The sequence below is a fragment of the Eublepharis macularius genome, chromosome 1 (assembly GCF_028583425.1).
Source record: "Eublepharis macularius isolate TG4126 chromosome 1, MPM_Emac_v1.0, whole genome shotgun sequence".
NCBI lineage: Eukaryota > Metazoa > Chordata > Lepidosauria > Squamata > Eublepharidae > Eublepharis > Eublepharis macularius.
Window position 1 is genome coordinate 111707515 of NC_072790.1, and position 26457 is coordinate 111733971.

Below are 26457 nucleotides of genomic sequence, written 5' to 3' on the forward strand. Positions count from 1 at the left end.
TAAAATTATTTACCCATGTGTTAAAAATGTATTTTCCATTTTGCATTACCATACTCCATAACACTTCAAGATGTTTCCCATTATTTTCTATTACAAGAGAGGATGCAAACAGAACTTGTGGGGACGGGACACCCCATTCTCCTAGTCTTTCTTGCCTTTCCTGTCCCCCACCCCTTCTCTGTCACTCATGCCCCTTTCTGAGTTTTATGAAGAAATACCAAGTTTAGTCCCTAGCATTTCCATTTGAAAACACCTCATGTTGCAGGGCTGGGAAGAACCTCTTCTTTATACTTCGGAGACCCGTCTGAGTCTGAGTCTGAAGTTCTTCCAACCTTTACAAGTCTTGGGGTACCTGAAGAATTTTGAGCTGGTCTAGTGAAAAAAGATGTCTTCGGTTCTTCTGTTATATGAGCTTTAGGAGGTCTGGGTGGTGGGTTTTTGGCTTGATTTTCATATCTTCTCATCATGCAGTACTGTTCTTCTGTAATCTCTTCCACAATGTTATACACTGGGGAAAGCACAATATTTTCAGCATCTTTTCTGAGAAACTGGACAGACACATTTAAACGATGCACAGGAACTTCCCAAATTTCTGTGGGTTTATTGAAATTACTGATTAACAAATAAGAATCTGTGATTTCTTCTTCAAGCTGCAGGCATTGTATACCAGCCAAAACATCCTCTTGGATAGAAAGATCTCTTATGGAGACTTTGACGTTGCATGGCATGCAGAAATCTTTGCAAATCTCCAAAAGTTCATACTGTCTCTTATCATGGACAATTTCAACAAAGCCCCCTTCCATGCACACTGGAAGAAGCACTTTCTTGGATGTTTTATTTTGCAACAGAATTTGTTCACAGGCCAGAGTATTCTCCACTTGCTTCCTTTTTTGATCAATTTCACTTAGCTGTGGAACTAAAAACTGGTCTCCAATAGAAACAGAACACTGTTCTTTATGAGGAGACTCAAAAGCTTTGGTAGCTATAACATGAATTTGCTCCTTTTTACTCCGTGCTACTTCTAGGTCATAGGCAGTTGGAAATTCCCGGGGTTTTCTTTTGAACTTCCCTTTGTAGCTGGTAGGAATTAAAAAATGTCTTTTAAGGAAATCACTCTTTATCTCTGAAGCTAAGATTCTTACTGCCTGATGCTTTTTGTAAATGATTATTTCTCTACCAGGACACAACAAATTATATGGTTGCCTGTTTCCACCAGGCCCTTCAATTATTGCAACAACAATAGGAAAATCATTGCTTGTTCTTTCTAATATATCTTCTGTTGACAGTGGCTGAAGAAAAGTGTTCATATTGTAACAATCTGTTACATCCTTGACTTCAACGTCTAAATCAGAAAGGAAGCAAACAATTTCTTTTTGAACTGAAAAAGAAGGGGGGAAATTCAGTTAATAATATAGAGGACAGTGCTAAAATTATGAAGGACTTAAAATATAAATGGTTTCTGTATTTACTATATTATTATTACTGGTCATCAAATGAAGAACCACTCAAACTATTTTCCACTGAAAAAATTATATTACTGTTAATAATGTTACTGTCACTCTGCTGGCGGAAGATTGGGACACTGGCTCTTACTTCCTCTCCTTCCCCTTTTCTTCTTCTCACATGCACGTGCTCCCAGCTGGTGTGATGATGTCACTTCCGGGAAGTGATGTCATCACATGGGTCAAAGGGCAGCCTGGGAGCACTCCCATGCTCTCCAAAGAGCTGAATCACCTGTTTGGGGCCTGATTCAGCCCAAAACAGGCTCACTGTGGGGCACTGGAGCACGGCGCTGTGGGGCACAGGAGTGCACTGCGCTGCCCGGGGGTGCACTGCACCACCAAGTGGGTGCTCCAGGGGGGTGCTCACCCCCACTGGCCAGGTAAGTGGGGAAGGTTGGGAAGGTGGAAGCAGGGGATCCCCCACCCTGGGCGGGGGAATGGCAAGCCTAGCACACACCCATTACTTGTGTAAAAAAGCCCTCCTGAATAATTCAGTTTTGCATAGTTTGCTGAAAGCCAGGCGGGTGGGAGCTTTCCTGACCATCTTGCTAAAATGGCTCAGTCAGGTTTAGTAGATATCTGAAGAAGTGAGTTGTGACTCACAAAAGCACATATTCTACCTCAATTTTGGGGGGGGGGGGTGCTACTGGACTCTTACTCTTTTCTACTGCTACAGATAGACTAACATGGCTACCCACCTTGATCTATCTGTCAGGTTTAAATTCCCAAACTACTCACTACAGAAGAACTGCAGAAAGCAAAAGGGCTGAAGGGTAAAAGATCCAGGCAGTAATAATCCGAATTGCTTCTCACTGCCGGAAAACAGTATTATTTCTTGCAATGTCTCTTGAGAGAAGAATACACTAAGTAAGTCATGAAAGCAGGAGCAACCTGTGAAGCGAAAGTTGCCCTGGAATAAGCCAAGCTGAATGGCCTCTCCTGCACTGCTAGCCACCACTGAGCTTACTCAACACAGCAGTACAATCAATGGGTATTAATGCTCCCCTTGCAGCAGTATGATGAAAGACAATTGATGAACTGAAACCAGTTACCATTGCCAAGGAAAGGTCTAAGCCAAATGGCCCCTGAAGCTCTGGCAAAGTTGGTTATCCTTGCTCCTGGCTACCAGCAGCCCTCCAGGGCAGTGAGTGGACCACTGGGAAATTTCCCTATAGGTTAGATGGCCAGTCTGCCCCAGAGTGCTTGCATACAAAAGACAACTAAGCAGGTCGGTGCCAGGTCCCCCACCTCCCACTGGGAGGACAGGGGAACCTGGCAATCCTATCCTAAGGGCAGGTACAGTTAATGATTAGGAAATGTGCATTGCTGTGAACATTCTACATAGCAGGGGCAGAATAAGAAGAAATTGTTAATTTGAATCACTGCTTCCTTGTTAGGGTGTCAGATCTGAGTTTGGAAATCGCTGGAGATTTGGGGATGGAGCCTGTGAGAGCAGGTTTTGGGGAGGGAAGGGAACTCATCAGGGTTTAATGGCATAGAGTCCACCTTCCAAAGCAGCCATTTTCTCCAGGGGAACTGATTTCTGATTTCCAGATTTTCAATAAGCACACAGAAGTGAGGAGCGGGGACAGTGCTAACAATTCTCTTCTCCCTATTTCACATGTTGAACATGGGCATACAACATAGCACCCATGCCCAAGGTACAGAGACCTGGCTCTGGTAGGTGCTTGGACAAGGGAAATCCTGTGTATGCTACCGTGAATTCCATGATGAAATAAATGTGGAATATAAATGTAATCAAATAAATACAAGTATAAGTAAAATAAAAATGCACAGAGCATTTACCAGCTGATCTATACTTTGTGAGAAATAGGCTTCCATTTTGTAAATTCTCTCAAGCTTTGCAGAAGATGAGGCAAAAATAATAGTCACAGTAAGAGTAAGTTGTACATAAAAAAATGTTTCCAGTTTGTTATAGTTCATTTATATCCTACCTTTCACCCTAATGGGAACCCAAATCTGCTTACAGTGGCTGTTTCCATACAGTCTTAAAGGGGCAGCCCACTCACCAAATGCTGGTGGCTTTTCCCTTTCACTCCAGACATCTCCATTTTCAAAATGGTTGCAGGCTGTTTGGCTTTCGTTTTTTTGGCTCCATTTTGGGGACCATGGGAAAGTGTGTTCCCAGAAAAGCTGCTGAAAAAATGGATGTCTAGAGTGAAGGGGAGAAGCCACCAGCGTTCAGTGAGCGGGCCATCCCTTTAAGGATGTGTGGAAATGGCCATTGTTCTCCTTTCCTCTATTTTATTTTCACAAACCTGTCACACATTCTCAGCCTAACCTACCTCACATTTGGGAGAAAGGTGGGATAAGAATGAAGTAAAATAAATAAATACAAAAACGGATATGGGATACTTTTCTCATAACTGCTCTGTCCAAGTATTATTTGCAGCAGGCACACTAACATGTTTGCATCCATTTTGAATGGATTACTAATTAGGCACAGTTATTTGACACTGATATTTACTTACATTTCATCATTGCTTGTACTTCATATATTGGTGCTAGAACAACACAGCCATCAAAATCCAAAGGAAACTCATCAGTATGATTCTGAATATTGCAAATATTAGTAAATATGACATGTCTGCATCTGCTCTTTGGGATTTTCCATTCAGCAATCTCTTTCAGGGAATAAATCTGGTTATCTTCTGATTCATAGAAGTCACCTTTTTGTGACATTGGCAGAAGAAAGGCATGAAATTGGTCATTCCTCTTTATTCTACAACTGACAGTCAATGTCCCATTGTTGTCTTCCACAGAACTGAAAATGATCTTCTCACCCTGTTTGATGCTGAGATTTTCTACTTCTAGATCCACGGAACAGTAGAAGCAAGGATGTTGTAGTTGTGTTGGCCCAATCCAAACCTTTTTCACAATTTCTTCAACGTTAACGTAGGGAATTTTATCAGCAACTATCCTGCAAAGTCCTTCAAGGGAAACGTTTGATTCAGGACAGATATTTTCTAATTATGCAAATATTGAACAGCGTATAAACTATAATTATTCATTTATTATTAATTTGATTTATCATGTAACTGAAGTTACGAGTAGACATGGCACAAACAGGGGAAAAAATGAACATGGTGTTCGTTGTTCGTTGCCATCCATGAACAATGAACAACGAACATTGACGAACATGACCTGTTCATGAACATGTTCGTTGTTCATTGTTCGTGGGGGCCAGCAAGCTCTCCTCTTGCCATTAAGATCCCTACCGCACCACTCCAAGAAACCCTACCTGAGCACACACCAGGAAATGTACCAATAATAAATAATAGCTTGGCCCCAGAGCCTGGCAGCAGCCCTGGAACTTGAAGAGGTAGATTCCTATCCCACTACTCACAAAGAAAATTCAAGCTCCAATGTACTCTCCCTGTCTGTCTCTCAAAATGCCAACAGCAACTGTCTCTCCCTCACTCTCTACAAAACCAGAGCTGGGAGCCCCCCTCCACCTTGCTCTTTGCTCCCTTGTAACAAATTTGGAGCTCCACACTTGAAGTAAGACCTGCCTATCAAGCTAAGTTGGGCTTAGATTGGGGTTTCCAGGGCAACAGCAGGAGTTCAGACAGAGTTCAGGCAGTCCCTGCCTCCGGTTGCCAAGAGAATTGATTGCAGGTGCCAGACTGTCTGGCTTGACGAACAGCAATGAACTAGACTTGCAATGACCACCTGTTAGTTTAGAATGGGGCCCCATGAACAGCTTGTTCGCGAACAGCTGATTGGGCTGTTCATGGCTTTTTAAAGGTCTTATTGCTGTTTGTGCCCATCTCTAGTTATGAGCTTGGGCCTGGTAACAATTTCAAAGAAACATATCAGGCAAATATATGCTTAATATCATATTAAAATTGATAATCCCTTACATATTCAGATAAAGGTAGTAGTAGGTGACATGAAAGACCTCTCTCTGCAAAGATCCTGGAGAGTTGCTGCCAGTCTAAATAAACAATTGTGACCAAGATGGAAAAATATTTTTAAAATACCCTAAGTCCAGTTCTCTTTTTTTTCAAACGGAAACCAAAACTGGACGCTCTGCACTTGTAGTGCTCACTGATTGAGGGAAAAGGGTTGCATAAAATATTTGTAAGATAGACTTGTTATGCCTTAGGATGTTGTAGGGAAAAAAATTCTAGTCAATTAGTGCATATCTCACACAAGGTAGAATGTTACATACTAAATGAACACTTCAAATAATCTTTAGTATCCACCCCTCCTTTTTTTTTTTAAGTTCTTCTTAGGTAGCTGATTTAAGCAGGAAATACACAGTACCTGGAAAATTTAGAGGTAGCTCAACAGCAGTAGGAGAACACAGGTTCTCATCTTCAAATTCACTTTTCCTCACAATGAGTTTTTTAACTTTCAGTTCAACAATTTTAATCACATCTCCTGTTGACAAACAGCTTTCATGGCCAAACTTCTCATAAATTGAACCTGAAGGAGAAAACAAATGTTAAGAAAGTTGTCTTGCAGATTCAAAGTGGTAGTTTAAAATTATCCTTTGTTATTCTTAATAGAGGTTATTCTTAATAGAGCATTCTCTCTCTCTCTCTCTCTCTCTCTCTCTCTCTCTCTCTCTCTCTCTCTCTCTGAAGAACCCATTTTCTCCAAATGCCTGGACTACTGCCCCATTTGCTTTTTTTCATTAATCTCAATATTAAGGCAAGTGTCAGTTTAGAAACAATATTTTGAACATATAGGAAGGCACTGGACTAGTAGTAGGTAGAAAACAAAAATGTTTATGGTGCAATACTTGTCAGCAACTAATCTTTTGTAAGAATGGCTTCTTTGGATGGTGGTTAGAAGAACAAACCCTTTCCTGTCAGTAAGTACAGCCTTAGTTGCCTCCATTTTCTGCATCCCTTTATGTTAAAACATTATATTAAAACAATGTATTAGGAGACTAGAGGTTTGGTCTTTGTTTTCCTGCTATCCTGCTCACCTTCCTTGGAAGTCAAACAGAAGGACTGGGATGTCTTTTGTTCAAAAACTCACATTCAGGTCTCTTTCCCTGAATGTGAGTAATTCTTTCCTACCCCATTTACTCTTCAATTAGTGCCTGTTGAAGCATCTTGACATTATGCTTTGAAAATGTGCAGAAGAAAATTGTAACATATTTAGAATTGGTTGTTTTGGAAAATGGTAGGTTTTAGTTTATCTGTCATGTAAAATAAATGTTTGTACTGATCTTACTACCCCTGACCGGAATTTCCTAATATAGCACTTATTGCTCATTGACTCTACTGAAGGGTTTTTAACGTGATTTACATGTTTTGTATAAAGCACTGACTGTTCCATTTCTGTGTGATTGAACTCTTCATTACTTATGGTTGTTTTTATATCCTGTAACAGCTGTGGGAGTATCTATTTGCTATTTTATATCATGCAATCTTCAATCAAACAAAGGGTTATATCCAAAATATCAGAAGCAGAGTAGTGCATGGAAAGTGTATTATCCGATGATGTGTGAAAGCAGCCTTGACTTTTACTAATCCTGAGGGTTAAAAGCTTGTAGTGTTATATGGGAATCTGCAGTGGGAAGAGGTAATAAGTGACCTTTGGACCAACAGAAGATGGACATTGGATCTAACTCATGTCCACATGAACAGTGCACATTTTACTGTGGTCAGACAGCACTAAAATCAAGCACAATACAATACAATAAAGCAATAATAAATTCTCAAAATTAAGTATTGGTCTTAGAAAACAGCTGTATCATTGATATTTGCAGAGGAAGGGTACACAAGCAACATAATTTTACCACAAAGCATTTGCTTCAGTTTAGGATGTTGATTTCACGCAAGAAGAAAGTATACAACATACAATATAATGCAGTTCTGCACTCAATATTTTCTCTTTTAAAGGCCAGGTTCCCATAGTACATATTTGAGTCAGAGGCACCTTGCTGAAAATAGTTATGCTGTGCACTGAAAATTCACATATATTACATAATATTTGCATACAAAAAAGACATTATTCTTTGTTGTTAGGCAAATTCTCTGTTTTTTTCCACAAAGGAAGCATGAAATCCATCAAAGACATAAACACAATTAAGCAGAAGGACAGATTCTTCCTTTCAGCAAAAGAAAGATGTTGCAAACTCATCTGGAGGAAACATGAGTATTTACTAGATCAAACAATATCCCTGAAGGCTGGAATTAAAGAACTAGATGCCTTTGAAACTATCTTTTTGAGACTGTGACTTTGTTCAATAAAACTCCATTTAAAACCCTTTTTAAGTTCTTCCCTAGTTTTATAAATTCACATTAGCCATGTCTGTGATCACATCAAAGTAGCAAACAATTGGTGCAACAGTATTTTCCTGATTCTTCTAAAATGTTAAATACGGAGCGTGGAGACTGTCCTATGATTTTTAAAATGTGATTTAAGATTTTATTTTACCTTAAAGAGAACACTGTAAATGATAGATGCAGTGTGTGTATTAGAAGAAACAATCTATGAGAGGAATGAGAGGAGGAATACCTGAGGCTATCCCCAGCTGGACTACACCTAGCCCTACCCTGCAAGAAAGGATAGGTGAGCAGGGAGACCCTGGGACAAGAGAGGGAACACCTGAGGGCATACCCAGCTGGAGGGCATCAAGAATAGGACAGAGCCTGGGGGGAAGGGAGGGGGAGGTTGGAAGAAGCCCTATAAAGGCAGGTTCAGTAGAGAGGTCATGGGGGGTTGTGTAGGAGTTATAATAAGTAGATGGCAAATTTAATGCTGGTTTTACCTTGATGAGAGTTTTGAAGAACTTTCTTTTAAAAAAGTGAAGATACTCACAGAGAGAGGAAACACTCTAAGCAATTCTACAGCTATACAGACACAAAAAACTTGAATTAGCCACCAATGTATAGGTTCAAGCCAACCAAGTTAGGCACACTTTAGCATACCTAATTAATTAGGTTTAAACATGCCCCCATGCTGGATAGTGGCTAAGGGTTCTACTAGAATGATATTCTCCTGTGCCTGATTATTCATGCAATTTCATTAATTCCAGTCACATAAAACTTCAGCAACAAAGACTACACAATTCTTAGGCTGTAAAAATTTCTTCACGTTTGAGAGGGTTTTTAAAAAAAATTGTGTAGTACCACTTGCTAACATGCTATAATTTTATGTATTTGTTAAATTTATAGTCTACTCTCCCCACAAGAGGAGGAAGAGCACAGAAGGTTTTTGATTGTACAAGACTGCATTGTTATATCCTGCTGAAGCCTCACCAGTGCTGATGAAGATAGTTTCAAGTGGGTAGCTGTGTTGGTCTGCAATAGAAGGGCAAGATCCAGGTCTGGTCCTTAAGGTACTATTGGACTCAGATTTTATCATTCTAACGAGGCTCCCATCACTGTACTCTGAACTGCTGCCAGCATCAGTAGCTTTGCCACACTGGTGCTCCCCTAACAGCAACAGGTGGCAGGTGTACGGCTCAAAAGTACTCATCTCACCTCACACACACACCCCCCCCAGAACCTTTCCCAAAAGCTCATGCCAACTATACATCGTGGGCTTCATGAACCCCAGAGGTAGGTACTCCTATGCTACCCTTCCCTTTTCTTTCATCCATATTTTATCTCTCCCTTCTTTTAAAGAGCTCAAGATCTCACACATAATAATAATAACAACAGTGTGCTGACATACTGCTCTTCTAGACAGATTAGTGCCTACTCAGAGTGGTGAACAAGGTCAGTGTTACTATTACTCTCACAATACAGCTGGAGAGCTGGCAGGGCCGGTAGCAGGGTTTCTGGCACCTGAGGGATACCTAATTGCACCCCCCCCCCCCGCTAACCAACTTGATATTGTAGGCTTAAAAATGATGAATTTTAAATATATCTCAAATTATACCTTTTCCAGCTTTTCCAGCCTGCTTTCAGTATTCTTGGTGACTGGGAGGGGTAGCGGTGTAGCGTGGTCATGGGGCTTCGGGGGCAGGAGGTGGCAACTCTTGCCCTGTGCACACACACAAAGCGCACGTGCGCTTCAGCCCTGCACAATGACATCACTTGTGACATCATCGCGCAGGAGCATCCCCCTCACCTGAAGCAGGCAGCAGCTGTGAAGGGGCAGGGGAAGTGGCCTGCTTCCCCGCTTGCTTCCCTGCTCGCTGTCATGCTGCCTGGGTGCCCAGCTCGCCGGGAGCCTCAGAGCCAAGCTACAAGTGATGCTTTACACAGGTTGGACACCTGTCAGCTTCCCTCCAGTTTTGACGGGAAATGTAGGCATCCTGGTTTTACAGCTTGGCTCTCCATTACAGCTGCAAAACCAGGATGCCTACATTTCCCATCAAAACTGGAAGGAAGCTGACAAGTGTCCAATCTGTGTCAGGCGTCACTTGTAGCTTGGCTCTCAGCCGGCAAGGCACCTCCTTCAGAGTTCAGCTCTCGAGGTGGCTGCTGGAACCACCTCCATGGACATGCCGGACCTGGGAGTTGGGGCTGAGAGGAGTGGCATACCCAGGGCTACCTGCTGAGCTCATGGAAGTAGAGGGATTCAAATCAGCAGAGTGCTGATTCACAGCTCAACCATTTAACCACTATGCTACAGTGGCTAGTAATAGTATCGCATAGTTTTCCTTCCTCCATTTTATCCTCAAAACAATACTGAAAGGAAGGTTAGGCTGAGTAAGTGTGAGTTAAACTAGTCCAGTGTCTCCTGTGACTGTTATGACAGAGTGGTGATTTGAACCTAGTTATCTGCCATTTCAAGCCAGTGTTCTAACCACTACATTACACCAGCTGTACTTTTGAATTTATGAAAATCTGTGGCACAAATCTTGCTTTTTCATCAGCCCTGAAGATATTCCTTACCCCCCACTCCCCGCCCCATAGAAATTTTTCTCCTTGTATTTCATTGTGTTGATTGTGGTAAACATCTCAGATCAGCCATAGACAGTGGGGGCAGCTTCCAAGAAAGTCAGGATTCAACAATCCAAGTCCCTTGGATTTGGCTTCCTGTTCTATTGAATGCCAGAGGGAGCTCTGTTACGGAACAGACCCACAAGCTGTACATTTCCTGTAGTTAATGCAGCCTGATTCATAGCACCCAAGTTTTGCAAATGTCAACCAATCATTAGGAAAGTCCTGTATATAGATGCATCTTTCCGCTTACAAATGTAAAACTTAAAATATCAAGAGCTTCAAGCCATTTATTTCTGTTCTAGGTGAATCCTTTAAAAATTACTTCTGTTCCTGATTTATTCCTTCCCCAATGGGTTAATGACACTATCTGATCTCTCTCATTTACCTTGCAGGTTTGAACTTTACATGCAGAGACTGAGCTTTGATGCAGGCTGTATCATCTCACAGGGAAAAGTTCCTTAATACAAAGCCATTATGTGCCTTACATTTCAGAGTCGTCATTAACTGGCTTTAATTCACCCTCTTCTTTCCACCACCTTCCAACTCAGATATGTTCTGTGTTATCAAGAGGGATGGCATTATTGTGGCGCTCTGAACTAGTAAATAGATGGTCAGACACATGTGAAAACTATAACCAGACGCTGAAATTAATTGTGATGTTAAGTTGTCCTGCCACCTGATCCTAAGAGCCTCATTTGCATCAAATTTTATTTAAATGCAGGTATATTTCTAGACAGTTTGGTGTAGTGGTTAAGAGTGGCAGGACTCTAATCTGAAGAACCGGGTTTGATTCCCCACTCCTCCACTTGAAGCCAGCTAGGTGACCTTAGGTCAGTCGCAGCTCTTCCAGGGGTCTCTCAGCCTCAACCGCCTCACACGGTGATTGTTGTGAGGATAATAATAACACACTTTGTAAATTGCTCTGAGTGGGCATTAAGTTGTCCTGAAGGACAATATATAAATTGAATGTTGTTGTTAATTGCTGATTCACTAGCACTCAGGCTTAATAAAGAGGAAGATGAAAAAAGCTTGTGCAACTTAATTTGAAACCACAGAAACTTTTCTCTACGTGAGACATCTTATACGTAGTTTAAAAAAAATATCTCTACAGGATAGTAGTTTACAAAGACAGAGAGGCAGAGATCACTCCTCACAGGGTTTGTTAATTTCATCTTCACCTCCCTGAAGGAGAGGTGAAATTAACAGAGCCTTTGGGGAGGTAAAGATGAAATTAACAAACCCTCTGAGGTGAGATCTCTGCTGACTCTGTCTTTTTAAACTACGCTTCCCTGTTAACATTGCGTCTCCCTTCACTTGACTGTCCTCGTGTAAGATGTCTGGTGCAGAGAGACTCTTAATGGTATATTGCTGAAAGAAACTACACCAGTGGCAGGCAGAGCTGAGTGTATGCTGCACTCCTCTGAAAATGCATCTCAGAATCTCAGTTCTCTCTCTTTTGTTTAAGCCAGTTTCAAGTTTTTGTAGTCATAAAGATTTGTTTTAAAATGCAGCAGCTTGGCAATCTTAGGTATCAAAGATTTTAACTAGTAGAAACGTACTGTATTTTTTAAAATGATAGAAATGCAGCATAATGGACAGGAAATTCAGCCTTTCTTGGTCCAGAAGTTTTATTTTTTCAGTGCAAAATAATACACACTAGCAAAATGTCATTATTAAGTCCTCTTAGTCCTAATTAGCAACACATCTGGTAAACTCAGTCTAATTGGTTTTGACTCAGGCAAGTCAGGCTAACAATCTAGGTTTTTTCCAGTCTAAAATAATAATATAAGGAGAGAAAGCGTACTTTGTAGAAGTAAAAAGGGAGCTATAAAAATATTTTAAATAAATAAACATGCTGAGCGGAATTTCCTAAATCTTGCTGGTGCGAGCAAAATGTGTAATTTGCTTAACCCATAGAATGTACATGAATTACCAAGTAACAACTAGACAGCATTTCTCAAACTGGAGTCCAGAGACAGTGGAAACCCACAAGAGCACACCAGAGGTAATGAGCCTTTCTCACATTCATCTGACTAATACGCCCTCTCTATTTTCTAGGAATAGTGTTAGTCAACGCTGGGAGAAGGAATAGATTTGTGTGAGTTTTTAGAGCCACCCCCCTCCCCACAGTCTCCTAGGTTTTACATCACCAGAATGTGTGCTGATTGCTTGCTGTGAATAAATAGCTAAAGCCTAGGAATTCAAATTCATATAGTGGCACCAAGGAGATCTAAAGTGGTTAACATAGTTAATTAAGCTATTAAAATTAACTACTACCTATATATCTCATTCTGAACCTGACCAAAATATCCAAACAATAGAACCAGGAACAGACAGGGAAGGTACTTCTGAAAATCTGAGGGAGCCTCCAGTTTCATGGGGAAAAAATCTTAGTTTTTTTTAAAGGAGGCTATAAAAGAAAAATTTTGAAATTTTGGCAGACATCTTGAGTTGCCTAGGCAACTGTGGATACCTAGATAATGGTGATGATGATGATGATGATGATGATAGGTAGCCATTGTGGGTGACTTGGGCAACTGTGGATGCCTAGATAATCAAAAATAGCCATACTTCACAAACTGGATATGAGCAGGGGTATTGGCAGGCAAGAAAGACAAGGAGGATAGGAGTGCAGCTAGAGTGGAGGAAGAGGTGAAAGGAAAGTGGTGTAAATGGGGAAGAAATGTGGAAATCAGGGCTATGAGTGGGAGGGAGAGCAAGATAGTGTGGGGTTGCCAACTCTGGGAAATTCCTAGAAATTGTGGGTGGAGCCTGGGAATGGTGGATTTTGGGAAGGGAAGGACCCCTGTAGGGTATAATGCCATAAAGTCCACCCTCCAAAGCAGCCATTTCCTCCAGGTAACCCTAAGATAGAGTGGGGCAAAGGATTTGCAGGAGGGGTAACGATATCCCCCCCCCTGTGATTCCTTGTGCTTGTTCAGTCTATTTTACAACTCAGATGATCTCATCATATGGAAATAGATCCAGATCAGTTAGCTGTGTTAGTCTGTAGTTGCAAAAAAAGTAAAAAACCCAGTAGCACCTTTAAGACTAACCAACTTTATTGAGGCATAAGCTTTCAAGAACCACAGCTCTCTTCATCAGATGCATCTCAAAAGCTTATGCCTCAATAAAGTTGGCTAGTCTTAAAGGTGCTACTGGACTTGGTACCATATGGAAAGAAACTGACCCACCACTCTGTATGTCAGAAGTTCAGGTATTTTGTGACACAATCTTTTTGTTTCTACAAGCGCCAAACATTTGTCTAGGTCCCTTCCCACTCCCTTTCAGCTGATTTTTATCTAGTTTTTAATCAATAATGAAGTAATTTGCTCTCTCGGTTGCAGCCCTTTCCAATCAAAGGTGAGATTGATTACTGTAACCCAGGTGTTGGAACCAATCTTCTCTCTAGTTCAGTGTCTCTCAGCCTTAGTAACCCAAGGACTTCCCTTTTGATTGCAACATTTTCAGATTCCCAAGCTCTCTGTTCATCCTAACACATTCCAAATCTGCACATACCTGTGAAGCGTCTGGCCTGAGAAAAATACATTCAGATCATCATTTTCATTTTAAAAGCAAGTTCATGAAAAATGTTTTTATTGTCTGCACGTGGCCCTCAAGGTCAGACTCAGAGGGTAGTTGATTCTGTAGCACCACAACTCAAAAGGTTTTGACCCAAGTTCTGATGTAGATTGTGGAATGTATCCTATTGGGTGGAGCAATGCAACTACTAAATTTCCATGTAAGTAGCTACTGGGTAATAATTTTGAACATAACAATAATAATAATTGATAGGATTTTCTTGAAACATGTAAAATTTTCTCTACATTTATTAACAGGCCTCAATCCTATAGAACAATTTTTTCAAATTTCAAGAATATCATATGCATTATTATTAGTCAATCTCAAAATTTCCTGATTCTTTAATAATTATCCAGTAAGTGAGGTGCAGTTATCTCGAAACATCATTTCTCCCTCATTTTCTTGTTCCCTCTCATCTCTGTCCCCCACAACAAGCATATATTTAAGTATATGTCTTTTTAGCATATGCTTGGGATAGGTCCAGTTATTTGATTTTGAGGGAGGAAGTAATTATTCATATTAATTTTGTATTAAAATATCAATTGATTTTGAGGATGTTTGTGTACTTTTAAACTATCTGCTTTATCCTGAAACCTAATGAATGATCAACACAAATGGACCCTTTGTGCTCTTACTGTACTTTAAAGGCTTATGTTACAGCATTAGAATGACAAATGTCCACCTCCCATAGTTCAATGGATTGAGGATCTCACAACTCTATCAATATCCATACATATGGCATATAAACAACAACTGCGGATGGACATATTTTTAGATATTTGAAACCTTTTATGGATTCTTATGTGTAGATCTCTCACTATAATTAACATTTTTAAAAATTTCTATTCTGGATGAATCTTGTTTTAACTTTCTTTTTTCTAATATTTTTTAAAAGATTATTTTCTACGGTGGTTAGTTCCTTTCTGAGCAGTGCAGATGACCTAAGATAGTGCAAACAAGCACTTTCATTTTTAATAGATTCCTCATCCCATTTTCAACACACATATAATGAAGCTAACAATGCCATTGTAAAAATATTTACACAGAAGTAAGTCCTACTGAGCTCAGTGGGGCTTATTTCCTAGTAAGTATACTCAGGATTATAGCCCAAGTCTAGGGAAATGAACCATAAGTTTGTTGGCTAGGCGTGGTCATTCATCAATACTTCTCTTGTATTGCAGTGCTGGCTTAGGTTTTTTTGGTCATCTGGGCAGTGGTAGCAATAGCTGCAGCTGCCACAGCCAGCCCTATACACTTCACCACCGTTTCCATCCTGTCCACCCAACAGTTAGAAGAGAGAACCCCAGATCTTTTCAAATGAACCTGTAAAAGAACAGGTGGTACAACTAGAGCACTAACCTAAGGTACTCATCTCACCTGGTTGTATTTAAATACATTTTCTTTGTTGTTGAATGTAAAATTGTTCTGAATGCCTTGTGTAAAATGACCACAAAACCACACTGAAATAAATGAAAAGCCTCATGAAAGATAACAGGGCTGACCTCTTTCACAAAGTATTTTCTCACCCTTTCTGGTGATAGCCCTACAGGAAGCCCATGTTAGAAACACCAATATGCTAGGTTAGCAAGAATCCTACTTAGGTTTGTACAATAGGGCTTACTCCCAGGAAACTGTTCTTAGGATTGCACTGAAAATATGGCAAAATAATAGGCTAAGATCAAATCCAAATGGCATATAGAAATATTGCCCTTCTAATCTAGAGCTGCCAGATCTCCCACTCTGGTGGAGGATCTCCCACCCCACAGCCCTGGTCCCTTGCAGAAGCTTTGAAGAGCAGCAGGGTACCCACTTCTGGTGCAACACTGAAAGTGACATCATTACATCTGTGCAAGGCTCTTGGATGCCCCTCAAATTCTGGACAGTGAGACTGACATGATATAACTTCTGGGTTTGCTCCAGAAGAAGTGATGTTGTGCCATCTGTGCAATGCTCATTCGTATTTCCTTGTTAACAACAACAACAACAACAACAACAACAACAACAACAACAACAACAACAACAACAACAACATTCAATTTATATACTGTCCTTCAGGACAACTTAATGCCCACTCAGAGCAGTTTGCAGTTATTATTATCCCCACAACAATCACCCTGTGAAGTGGGTGGGGCTGAGAGAGCTCTGGAGAGCTGTGACTAACCCAAGGTCGCCCAGCTAGTTCCAAGAGAAAGAGGGGGGAATCAAACCCGTTTTTCCAGATTAGAGTCGTGCTGCTCTTATCACTACACCAAACTGGCTCTCAGTGTTCCATAAAGCTCCCAGCAGATGCCAGAGCTGGGCTGGCAACCACATTCTACACAGACAATTTGGCACAGGCTATTTGTCCTGGGTTTAATGCTATTGGGAAACAGGTGTTCATTTGCTTGCTTAAACATTTGTATGCTGCCGTTCCACCCATAACAGGGTCCCCAAGGCAGTGAATATTAAAACATTAATAAACAATGTAAAACAGCATTTTAAAATAATTTAAATTTAAAACATTTAAAATAATATTAAAACAATTCAATAAATATGACCACTAGGGGTGTGCACCAGAAAAATATTCAAGTTTCCCGCTTCAGGTTTACCCGTGAAAGATTTGGAACACACCAAAGCTCAAAGCCACCCTTCTCGTGCTGCTTGCGTGCAGCAGGAGACGAGAGGCTTTCAAACACTCCACACCAGCTTCACCCAATGTGCATCAGGTGAAGCCAGGCGCAGGGCATTTGCAACTGACAGTGCCCCTTCTTCTGTTGCACTAGCAGCAGAAGACAAGGGCACTTTCAAATGCCCCGCACCTGGCTTCACCCGATATGTATTGAGTGAAGCTGAGTGTGGGGTGTTTGCAACTGACAGCACCCCTTCTCCTGTTGCTCGCCAGCAGCTGGAGAAGGGGTGCTTTCAAATGCCCTGTGCCCGGCTTAACCCAATGTGCACCGGGTGAAGCAGGGCATGGGGTGTTTGAAACTGACAGCACCCCTTCTCCTGTCACTTTCAAACTTTCCACTCCACCACTTTTTTGCCCCCATTGAGGAAGAAAAGCAGTGGAGTGGGAAGTTTGAAAGCAAGCAGCAGTTTTCTTGCTGTTTGCAATGCAAACAGCTAGAAAAGTGCTGCGGGAGCAGCAGCTGCTGCTTTGCCAGAAGCTTCCTGAAGTGATACAAATCGCTTTGGAAAGCTTTGATTCAGTATTTTTCTGAATCAGGCCAGCAATGCTGGGCCCAGTTTGGGAATCCCAAATCTTTCCAATTTGGGCCTGATTCCGGGGGAGGTTCTGAATCGGAATCCCAAATCACATACCCCTAATGGCCACAAAAACACACAACACAAAGATCAGGGAGGAAGGCCAGTAACAGTTATTGGGGGCATGCCAGACAAAAAAAAGTTTTCACCCACTGGAGGAAGACAACAATGGAGGGGAACAGATGAATCTCTCTGGAGAGGGAATTCCAAAGTTTTGGTGCCATGACTGAGAAGTCCCTTTCTCAGGTTGCCACATAAAGCAAGGCCCCCAAAGATGACCAGAGTAAACTGGTGGGAGAAGGTGGTCATTAAAATATGCTGGTTCCAAGGTATAGTGCTTAAAGGTCAATACCAGCATCTTGAATTAGGCCCAGAAACAAATCTGAAGCCAGTGCAGATGAAATCCTTACAACCTGCTCCTTCTTTCCTCTGTTTCCCAACAGTATCATGGTACGTTTCTGGGGTTTCCCCCAATCTTTCCCAAAACCTGCTTTACTGCAAAGTTTTGGTAGAGGTAGTAGCAAAACAGGAATGGATGCCAAGTGGGCAGGAAAATTTAGATTTTTCTGATCTTGCCTTACATGGCAGCTATTTTCCATGTCCCTGTCCCTGCCGGGGCTATTTCTTCCCACTTCCTTAGCAGGGCTTTTAAAAATTGGTAACTGATTATCATTATAGTGACCTATAACAATGTGTATAACAAGTTCTCTTAATTCTCAACTTTTATTTTTTGTAAAGTCATTCTCTAGCACATTTCACTTGCAGAGATAAAAGGGGAATGTTTATTTCTGCAACAAAAGAGGCTAGATACTTATTTTTTAAAAAACCTGGGAATTAACAGGATCTGGTACTCATACTATTTTTTTAAAAAATGGGGAAAGTCCTGGTGGTGCAGGGGGGGGGGATTGCCACTGCTGGGGGGACTGAAGAAGGAAAACTATGGGGGAAACTGACATATGGAAGCACCATGTCACTGTGCTAAACTGGCAGCCACAGCAGCAATAGGGAAACTACACATGCCTGGTCATATATTTTAACCAAGCTGTGAATCGCATATATTCTTTTGAATTCCAGTATATTTTATTTTTAATTGGCCACCTTTTATAAGATGTGTGTGTGTGTGTGTGTATAAAATGCCATCAAGTCACAACTGACTTATGGCGACCCCAGCAAGGGACTTTCAAGGCAAGTGAGATGTGGAGGTGGTTTGCCATTCCTTCCTCTGCAGTGTCTTCCTTGGTGGTCACCCATTCAAGTACTGATCTTGCTTAGCTTCCAAGATCTAACAAGATCAGGTTATATCATGCCACATTCCCTCCCACCTTTTATAAGATATCAGAATAAAATTAAACCCAACAAAAATATCAGAAAAAAAATTCTAAAAGTACCTACAAAATATTCAGTCATGCTGTTTATTGTGACGTTATCATTCCCCTACTGTTTTTGCTGTTTATGATTCTTCTTGTTTCCTCCTTTTTGTATATTTATATACAATTATCACAATAACAATTAAAAATAATTTAATGTGTGATATTACATATTAGATAACTAATCTTAGTTCAGTTAACTAATCTTTTCTCTGCTTTTGCAGGTGCTCAAACTGTTCTGCAGCTTGATCAAAACACAATGACTAGCGTTTGTTGCACATCTGTTAACTTCTCTCAATAACCAAGTTATCCCCGTCTTGCTTAACTTCCATAGTGAGCAGAAAGAGTTGTGTGCCTGGACTAAAATGAAGGCAGTGACAGTAATTCAATGACACCTGCACACTTACTCCTAAGTTTAGCAGGCAGAGAAGAATCAGAATCAGAAATCCCCAAAGAGTTGATACACAGGATATTGCGTATGCTGCTGCTGATATTGAGGCTTATGTGCTTATGTTCTTTATGGAAGTGACAAAGCCTCCTAACTTGTTCTTGGCTTCCCCATCCCTCCTCTGCCCACATTAAAAACACTATATATAAGATCTTCCTTGCCCCATCAGTTGCTGCTTTTGTACAGGAGATGGGCCTATTTGCCAAAGCCAAGGGTTCTCCATTTTGCTGGTACTGAAAACTCTAACAACAACAACATCAATAACAACATTTGATTTATTTATCACTTAAACGAAGCACTGATTTTTCGTCACACTTTAAAGACATTCAGCTTTGATGTCAGTCCAATATCGTAGTTTCTATTTGGAAACTATAATCCAATTATTAAAGTCCATCAGTCAAATTTTGAAATATCGTATTGCAATTCCTCTAAAAGAAGCCCAAGAGCTACTACAATGTTTCAGAAGTCTGCATTCAGCTCTCTAGATGCTGTATGTGTATAGCTTTATATGCCCTGGTTTCCCCAAAACTGTGTGGATGAATATGCAGAATTCTGCTTCTGTGTGCATTTTGCTTTGATTGTAGGACAAAAACATTTTAAGACTTAATATTTAATATTGATGGAACACTGTGCCAAAAATATGCTCTGCATTATTCCTGTTCCTAACAACCACTTGCCTATAGAAGTTCCCTTGTCATTCCAAACAGCAATTATATGTGCGTTTTCTGCTCACCATCACCTTCTCCCATGCAGACATTTAGCTAATAATGACATGCTAGTATGCTCACCCCATCCAGCTCTACACAACACTTCTTCCCAGACAGAAATCTGATGCTCCAGTTCTTTTACACATAGTGACATTATTGTAAAACTCACCTTCATCATAATAACCAGACTGGATTTGCAGAATCCTAGGGAGGGATTGTGGATCCAAGGAATGGATGAAATTCTGCAGACTAGAGGCCATGATCTGCAGTGTAGTAGGGAGGCAGAAAGTTGAAACAAAAACACCTCATAAGATTCTCTCTATTACCTTCTACACTGGAAAAAAAACATGTGAAATCTGAAAGAACATTTCAATCAAAAGAGGGGGGAAAAACCTTTAGCCTTTTCACACAGGTCACTTCCACTGTCTTTCCTTTGCGTTGGTGGGATGCAAGGTAGGAGCCAGGCATAAAAATGTAAGAAAGCTACACCGACACCTGCGTCCATACTACTCTGAGCTTGTGTCAGTTTGAGCTACAGGAAATTCAGCACATTTTAGGTTGTTCCAGTACATAGAGGAGGAGGAGAGACTTTGTTAACTAGGGTGTGGTTTGAAGCCAAACAAATTCACACAAAAAGATCTTGTCTTAAGCTTTTGAGAGTCTGAAAGTGCTGCCTTTTCCTTTCTCTTAAAATAAGCTACAAGGGTCTTTGAAATGATGAACATCAACTGGCTCAGGTTTTGCAGCTGTTGTTTTAGATAATGTAGAAAGGAAGAAGGGGGGGGGCAGATAAAACTGCTAATGTTAGCCAAACTGCCTTAAAGATGGGGAATTAATAAGCAGTAGGCTAGTATTAAGGGATCAAGACCAGTGTATACCAAGATCAGTAATCCTGGATTTCGCCCAATAAGAGAGAGGAGACTAATATTTCAATGAATTAAGGCTTTTACTTAATAATCTTGAGTATACAGAGTACAAGAGACACACACATATTCATTACAAGACTAGGAAATAAAAGGTGGGAAATGAGACTGTTGCATTAGCAGGAAGGTTGTTGTTTGGGCGACACTGACTTATCCATTGAGAAACAGCGATTCTAGCGGCGAGGGTGCTTAGTGTAGTGGCCACTGGCCAGCACTACACTAGGTTAAGCATAGTAGGAGTGAGACAGAGGGAGAGATGTGGGTAGGTCGGGGAGTGGTCTGAGCAGCTCCCTTATATAGCCAATTTCAGCCCTTGGGCTACACCTAGGGTGGGCTTATGCCCTGTCAAATGGTTCTCAGGAAATTTAACAAAAGGAGATAATGTGCCACTCAGGTGGGATAAAGGAGATCCGGACTGGGTACATTAGAGTCTTAATATATTTGTGTTTGTGACACCTCAAGAATAAATAAAGGGACAGGAGGAAAAGAGGATGTGGGGTGATTGGTTTTATGATGGTCCATGGTGACACTTCCAGAGGGAAGAAAGGGCAGAGGGGAAGAGCGGATGAAAAGTGATCTGCATTTTATGATTGTCCATTACTTGATGGGTGGAAGCGATTATCTTGATTGTGGGATTACCAGGAGATCCTGAAGTGCCTTTTGTTCTTGGCATCTCCATATTGTTACCAGAACTGCTCTTATTAAAGGGGGAAATTAGCTTTAGCAGTCTGTAACTTAAAATTAGCGTGGATCTTAACCTATGTTTACGGAGGTCCCGATTCCAGACACTCTAGTGAGAAAGAGGCAGACTACAAATAGGTTCCAAACACGTGTATTTGATAACAATGTGGCGTAAGCCTAAACTTGCACAAGCATACAAGAGAACATACAAGATCGAAGAAATACAGAGTAGGAAATACAGAGACTTTCGCATTAGCAGGTTCCCAACGATGGTAAGGGAAATACTCACAATCCTGGAGCGAAGCAGAGACACAACAGCGAGGTGGCCCAATGCCAGCACTGGGACCACAGACGGACAGCAAGGGGTTCTGGATAGGATGGCCTGAGCACCGTGTGGTCTGAGAGACCAGCTTAAATACCCCAAAACGTACCCTGGGGCTGGTGCTGTACTTGGTGGTTCTCACAGTTTAAAACAAAGGTTCTAATGGGTTACTGAATGGCTTGGATGGGCCACTTTGGTAATCAGATCATGATAAGTGACACCTCAGGGGACAAAAGAGGGAGGGGGAAATCCAAGTGGGCTGAAAGGATGTTCCAGCGGACAGGGCTTGTCCTGATGTCATCAGCTCTGGAATGCGGAGGTTTCTTTGAGATGCATTCTCTAAGTGCTTGGGATGGTCGGCACTTAGTTCCTTCTCCTGGGCGGCTCCTAAGATATGCAGAGCGGGGCGAGGTACTCTCGCTGCGGACGTGGTGTGCCCGCTTCGCCGAAATGGCTTCCCAAAGCAGTCTTCTTCCCTGGGTCTTCTGGCTGCCTGAGAACATGGATGCCGGCTGGGCATAGCTGGGGCTGGATAGCAGGCTGCCCGGTAGCGAGGGCAAGCTCGGCGACTGGCCCGTGGGAGGCTCCAGGCGGGAACTGACCAGGGAGCGCCTAGCCAGGCTCGCTGGAGGTTTCCCCGGCAGGCGCCCGGCTGCTAGCAGCAGCTTGGGCCCATATGAGGCAGGCTTCCACGGAGGCAGGGGGAACAGCACTTTAAAACACAGTCCAAAGCAGGGAACAGGCACGGTCCGTGGCAGATGGCAATGCAGGCACGGGGCACGCTTGTAATAAAGTCCAAACATACACTGGAAATCCAGATACAGGTCAGGGCAGGGCTGCCCAGAAAAAGAGTCCTTTGTGCAGTTATCCAAACATGGAGTCAGGGAACTACACAGTCTATTGCAGCAGCACGGTACTTAACACGCAGGCAGGAAACTGACACGTGTACCAGAACACACACGTGCAAGGCAGTCTTTGGTGTAGCAGTAAAACAGCAACGCAGGAAACTTTAACACAGTCCATGTCAGGCCTTAAAGCAGGAGAGGGGACCTACTTGGCAACAATATCAAGAGGCCCATTTGGAAAATGGTTCATGATGAGAAGCAGACATGCCAGGGCTTCCACAGGAAAAATAGTTGTTGTTTTTAAAACTGTCTCTGGGAAAATGGCTTCTCTCTCTTTCACTGCTAGTCCTGGTTCCTGCAGGAATCTCAGCAGGGGCTGGCATCTTGGCAAGCAGGCCCATTTATCTGGGTGCAGTGTGGCCATTTCAGCACTTTTGCAGAGGGGGGCTGCTTGTGGCTGCTGGCTCAGGAGCTGCTCTGCCAGTTCCTTGGCTCTCCCTTTATGCATTGCATTGGCCTCACCAACCAGTTATGCACCGTTCCCACATAAAGTCCATGCCCAAATTATAATGAAGGGGGCTCTGGGCAACATTTCCCCTCCTTGGGACCACACTGCTGCACAGGGGTGTGGTCCCAAACATCGGTACAGTCCATGTGCAGGTATCATCTTCAGGCAGTAGTTCATATGGAGGATGGTAGGCGGGGGAATGAGGGGGAAAGTGAAGAGAGGGTAGAGGTGTCACATCAAACTATACAAGAGAACCATAGAGCCTTAAAAAAAAGATTTTGGAAAGAGCCAATAGGCTGCAAATCTCTTTCCTCTCTTGGGAAAAGGGGGTTGCGCCCTGCAGGCAAACAACAATATACATTTAAATGATTCAACATGCAATTGTCATAGTTCACAGGTGAGACTGAAGTAGCAGGAATATTTGCTTACAGGACACAAAGGAGTGAGGAGGGAATATTTCTTTTTCGTATTGTCCCTTCAAGGGGTCAAAAGTGTTTTGGTAACAGTAGTCTACCAGGAACAGAAATAACTGATGCCCATTGGCAACACTATAATGTGGAGACCTTACTGACAGGACCTGAGGGAAGGATGAGACCAAGGCCTATAAAGTTATGCATAGCATGAAGAAAGTGGTATAAATTGGGAGAGTACAACCCCATCCAGAACAGGAGATAACCCCTTTTCTGGGACAGACCTTACCCCCACCAGTTCCACCTCTATTTTGTTGGGATTAAGTTTCAGTTTGTTAGCTCCATCCATTCTAAAACTGCCTTCAGCACCTGCTGACAGTTTCTACTGCCTCCTTGGGATCATCTGGAAATGTGAGATAGAACTAAATGTCATCTGCATATCGGTGGCACCTCAGGCCATATCTCTGGATGACTTCTTCCAGAAGCTTTACATAGATGTTGAAAAGCATGGGAGACAAGATGGAACTCCATAGGCCAGAGGCCAAGAGGCAGAGCAGCAGTCTCCAAGCATCACACTCTGAAACATACCTTCAAGACCAGAGCCACCACAGATCAGTGCCTCTGAATCCCAATCCTGAAAGGCAATCAGGAAGGATATCAAAGGTTGCCAATAGGTCCAGGAGAATTATCAGGGTCACACTCCTCCTGTCCATTTTCTAACATATGTCATCCACCAGAGTTACCAAAGCTCTTGTAGTCCCATAATCAGGCCTGAAACCAGACTAGAATGTATCCAAACAGTACACTTCATTCAGGAATCCCTGGCCAGCCACCACTCATTCAATCACCTTGCTCATGTATTGCACATTTGAGACTAGACAATAGTTGGTCATCTCTCCAGTGTCCAGAGTAGGTTTCTTTAGGAGTAGATGCACCACTGCCTGCTTCAAGGCAAGAGCAACCACCCTCTATCTCAGGGAGGTATTTACTGTCTCCTGGATCCAGTCTGCCAGCCCTCCTCCTCCCCAGCATATTTAAGCAGCCAGGAGGGGCAAAGGTCATAAGGTGGGAGGTTTCAAACTTCCAGGAATCCTTTCCACATCCCCACACTGGATAAGCCAAATGATATCCCATACAACTGGACAATTCATCACCTTGGGACCATGCAATCCTGTCACTGTTAATATAGAGGCCAAGTCAGAACAGATACAAGAGATTTTACCAACAAAGAGTTTAGCAAAATGATTGCAGTGAGCTGCAGAGCAGTTCACCACCTCCTGTAGGCTAGAGCCAAATAAGCCCTGACCATGTGGAAGGATTCTTTAGGATTTCACTGTGTGGGTGGAATGTGGTGAAGAAATATTGTTTCTTTGCTGCTGTCACTACCGTGGATTAGGGTTTAAAATGTGCTGTAGCCTGTGCCTTGTCAGATTCATCTCGAGTCTTTCTCCACTGTCACAGTAGCTGTCTCCCTTGTCCTTTAATTATCCATAGCCTCTCAGTAAATTAAGGGGCTGCCTGGGGTCTTAGACTTAAGAGAGGGCATCTAGGTGCAATTATGTCAATTGCCCAGGTAATTTACTGATTCCAGAGGTCAACCAGGGCATCAACAGGAGTGCCAAGCACTGACCACATCAGCAGGAAAATCTCTTAATGCCATCCAAAAACCAATCAGATCCATACGGCTATGGGACCAGATCAGTTTAATTGATCCCCCACTCCTGTGGAGTCTTGGTTTCCCTGTACCTCTGGATACAGTTGCTTGAATCAATAACAGGGGGAGACTTTAGTTCCTATGCTCTGGAAGGCTACTGGGCATACTAAACTATCAATCTTATACAATGCTTTTTTAAAAAAAAATGTTCTGGTACTCATGATAATTTCCCCTCTCAGCCCCAAGCCCCAAATGCCCAAGAGGTGCCAGTACTCCATAAATAGGTGCTGGTACTCCATAAAGAAGTGATGATACTCTGTACTGGCGCATACCTTCTGAAAAAAATCCCTGGTCTTATCCAGCAGGGTTCTTCTTATTGCTTCAGCAATTACATCTTCAGGTCATAGGTTGAGTCAATTATTTCATTGGGCTTCATTTCACTGGGTTGTACACAAACGTCAAGTTGTTTCCATTCTGAAAGATCATAGTATTTACAAGCCTCTCAGTTCTTATCCACTATCATTCATATGAGAATTTAGTCCTAGAGTTTTCTGAGAGAAAGGCAGATTTAGAAATATTCTAAATAATGTAATAAATTCACTGACAAGTACAGATGATATGCATGATCGATGACTGGAACGTTTTGTGTACAAGGAAAGTGTGCTTTAGAATGCTATGGCTTCTTTATTTGAGCAATAAAAAATGTCCAGGGATCTGACAGAGATTGATCCAATCTTGGCAGAGTAAAAAGGCTTGGACATAGGCCTGCTTCCAGATTAGATTTATTGTCTGGGGGAAATGTACATGCCTTATCCGTGTCCACATGCATTTTTGCCTGTTGAACTAGGTTGATTGAATGTGATAGATTCCCTCGACATACTTGGAGAAAATTTATGATTTCTGTTTTTGACCAAAACCAAAATGATACTGAAAACTTTTGAATAAATTGAAAAAGGTACTACTGGATTCAGTCTTGGACTTTGCATATGTACTACTAGTTGTTACATCCTAAGAAACAATTGGCATTTGGTGTTTATTGCATGTTAATTAAAAATTTATGATAGCTGAGCAGTGAGCAGAAGATGAAGAGATAATTTACAGAGAGAATGCATACACATCCCCAGGCCATGACCCTGTCTGACCTCTCCGACTGCCATGCTTGTCTGCCAAAGGATATTAATGTTCCCTGTGTCTGCATAGTAGGTGTGCATCTCCAGATAACAGCTCAAGAAACCAAGACTTGATTTATGGAATCAGCCTTCCCTAAGCCAGTGAAGTGGTACAGTGATTGGTAGAAAGTGGAAATGCTGAGTATGAAAACACCAATTGGACAATGTGATCAGAGCATACTCTGTCAAGAATATATCAGCTGATGCTAGGCCA

At 42.0% G+C, this 26457-nt stretch overlaps 1 protein-coding gene across 1 annotated transcript; it reads right to left on the reverse strand.

Moving 5' to 3' along the window:
• Positions 1-254: 254 nt before the first annotated feature.
• Positions 255-19991, reverse strand: THEMIS (thymocyte selection associated). Its single transcript, XM_054971794.1, has 4 exons — positions 19901-19991; positions 5793-5954; positions 3995-4453; positions 255-1378 (listed from the first exon to the last, which is right to left on the reverse strand). Exons 1-4 carry the CDS (start codon positions 19989-19991, stop codon positions 255-257), a joined length of 1836 nt encoding a protein of 611 aa, XP_054827769.1.
• Between the last annotated feature and the right edge of the window lie 6466 nt (positions 19992-26457).

Coding starts and splice junctions, on each gene's coding strand:
- THEMIS (XM_054971794.1), bottom strand. CDS start 19,991: ATGGCCTCTAGTCTGCAGAATTTCATCCATTCCTTGGATCCACAATCC. Junction 4,454..5,792: donor GCTACCTCTAAATTTTCCAG/GTACTGTGTATT, acceptor TTTCCCTTGAAG/GACTTTGCAGGATAGTTGCT. Junction 1,379..3,994: donor AGTACAAGCAATGATGAAAT/GTAAGTAAATAT, acceptor CTTCTTTTTCAG/TTCAAAAAGAAATTGTTTGC.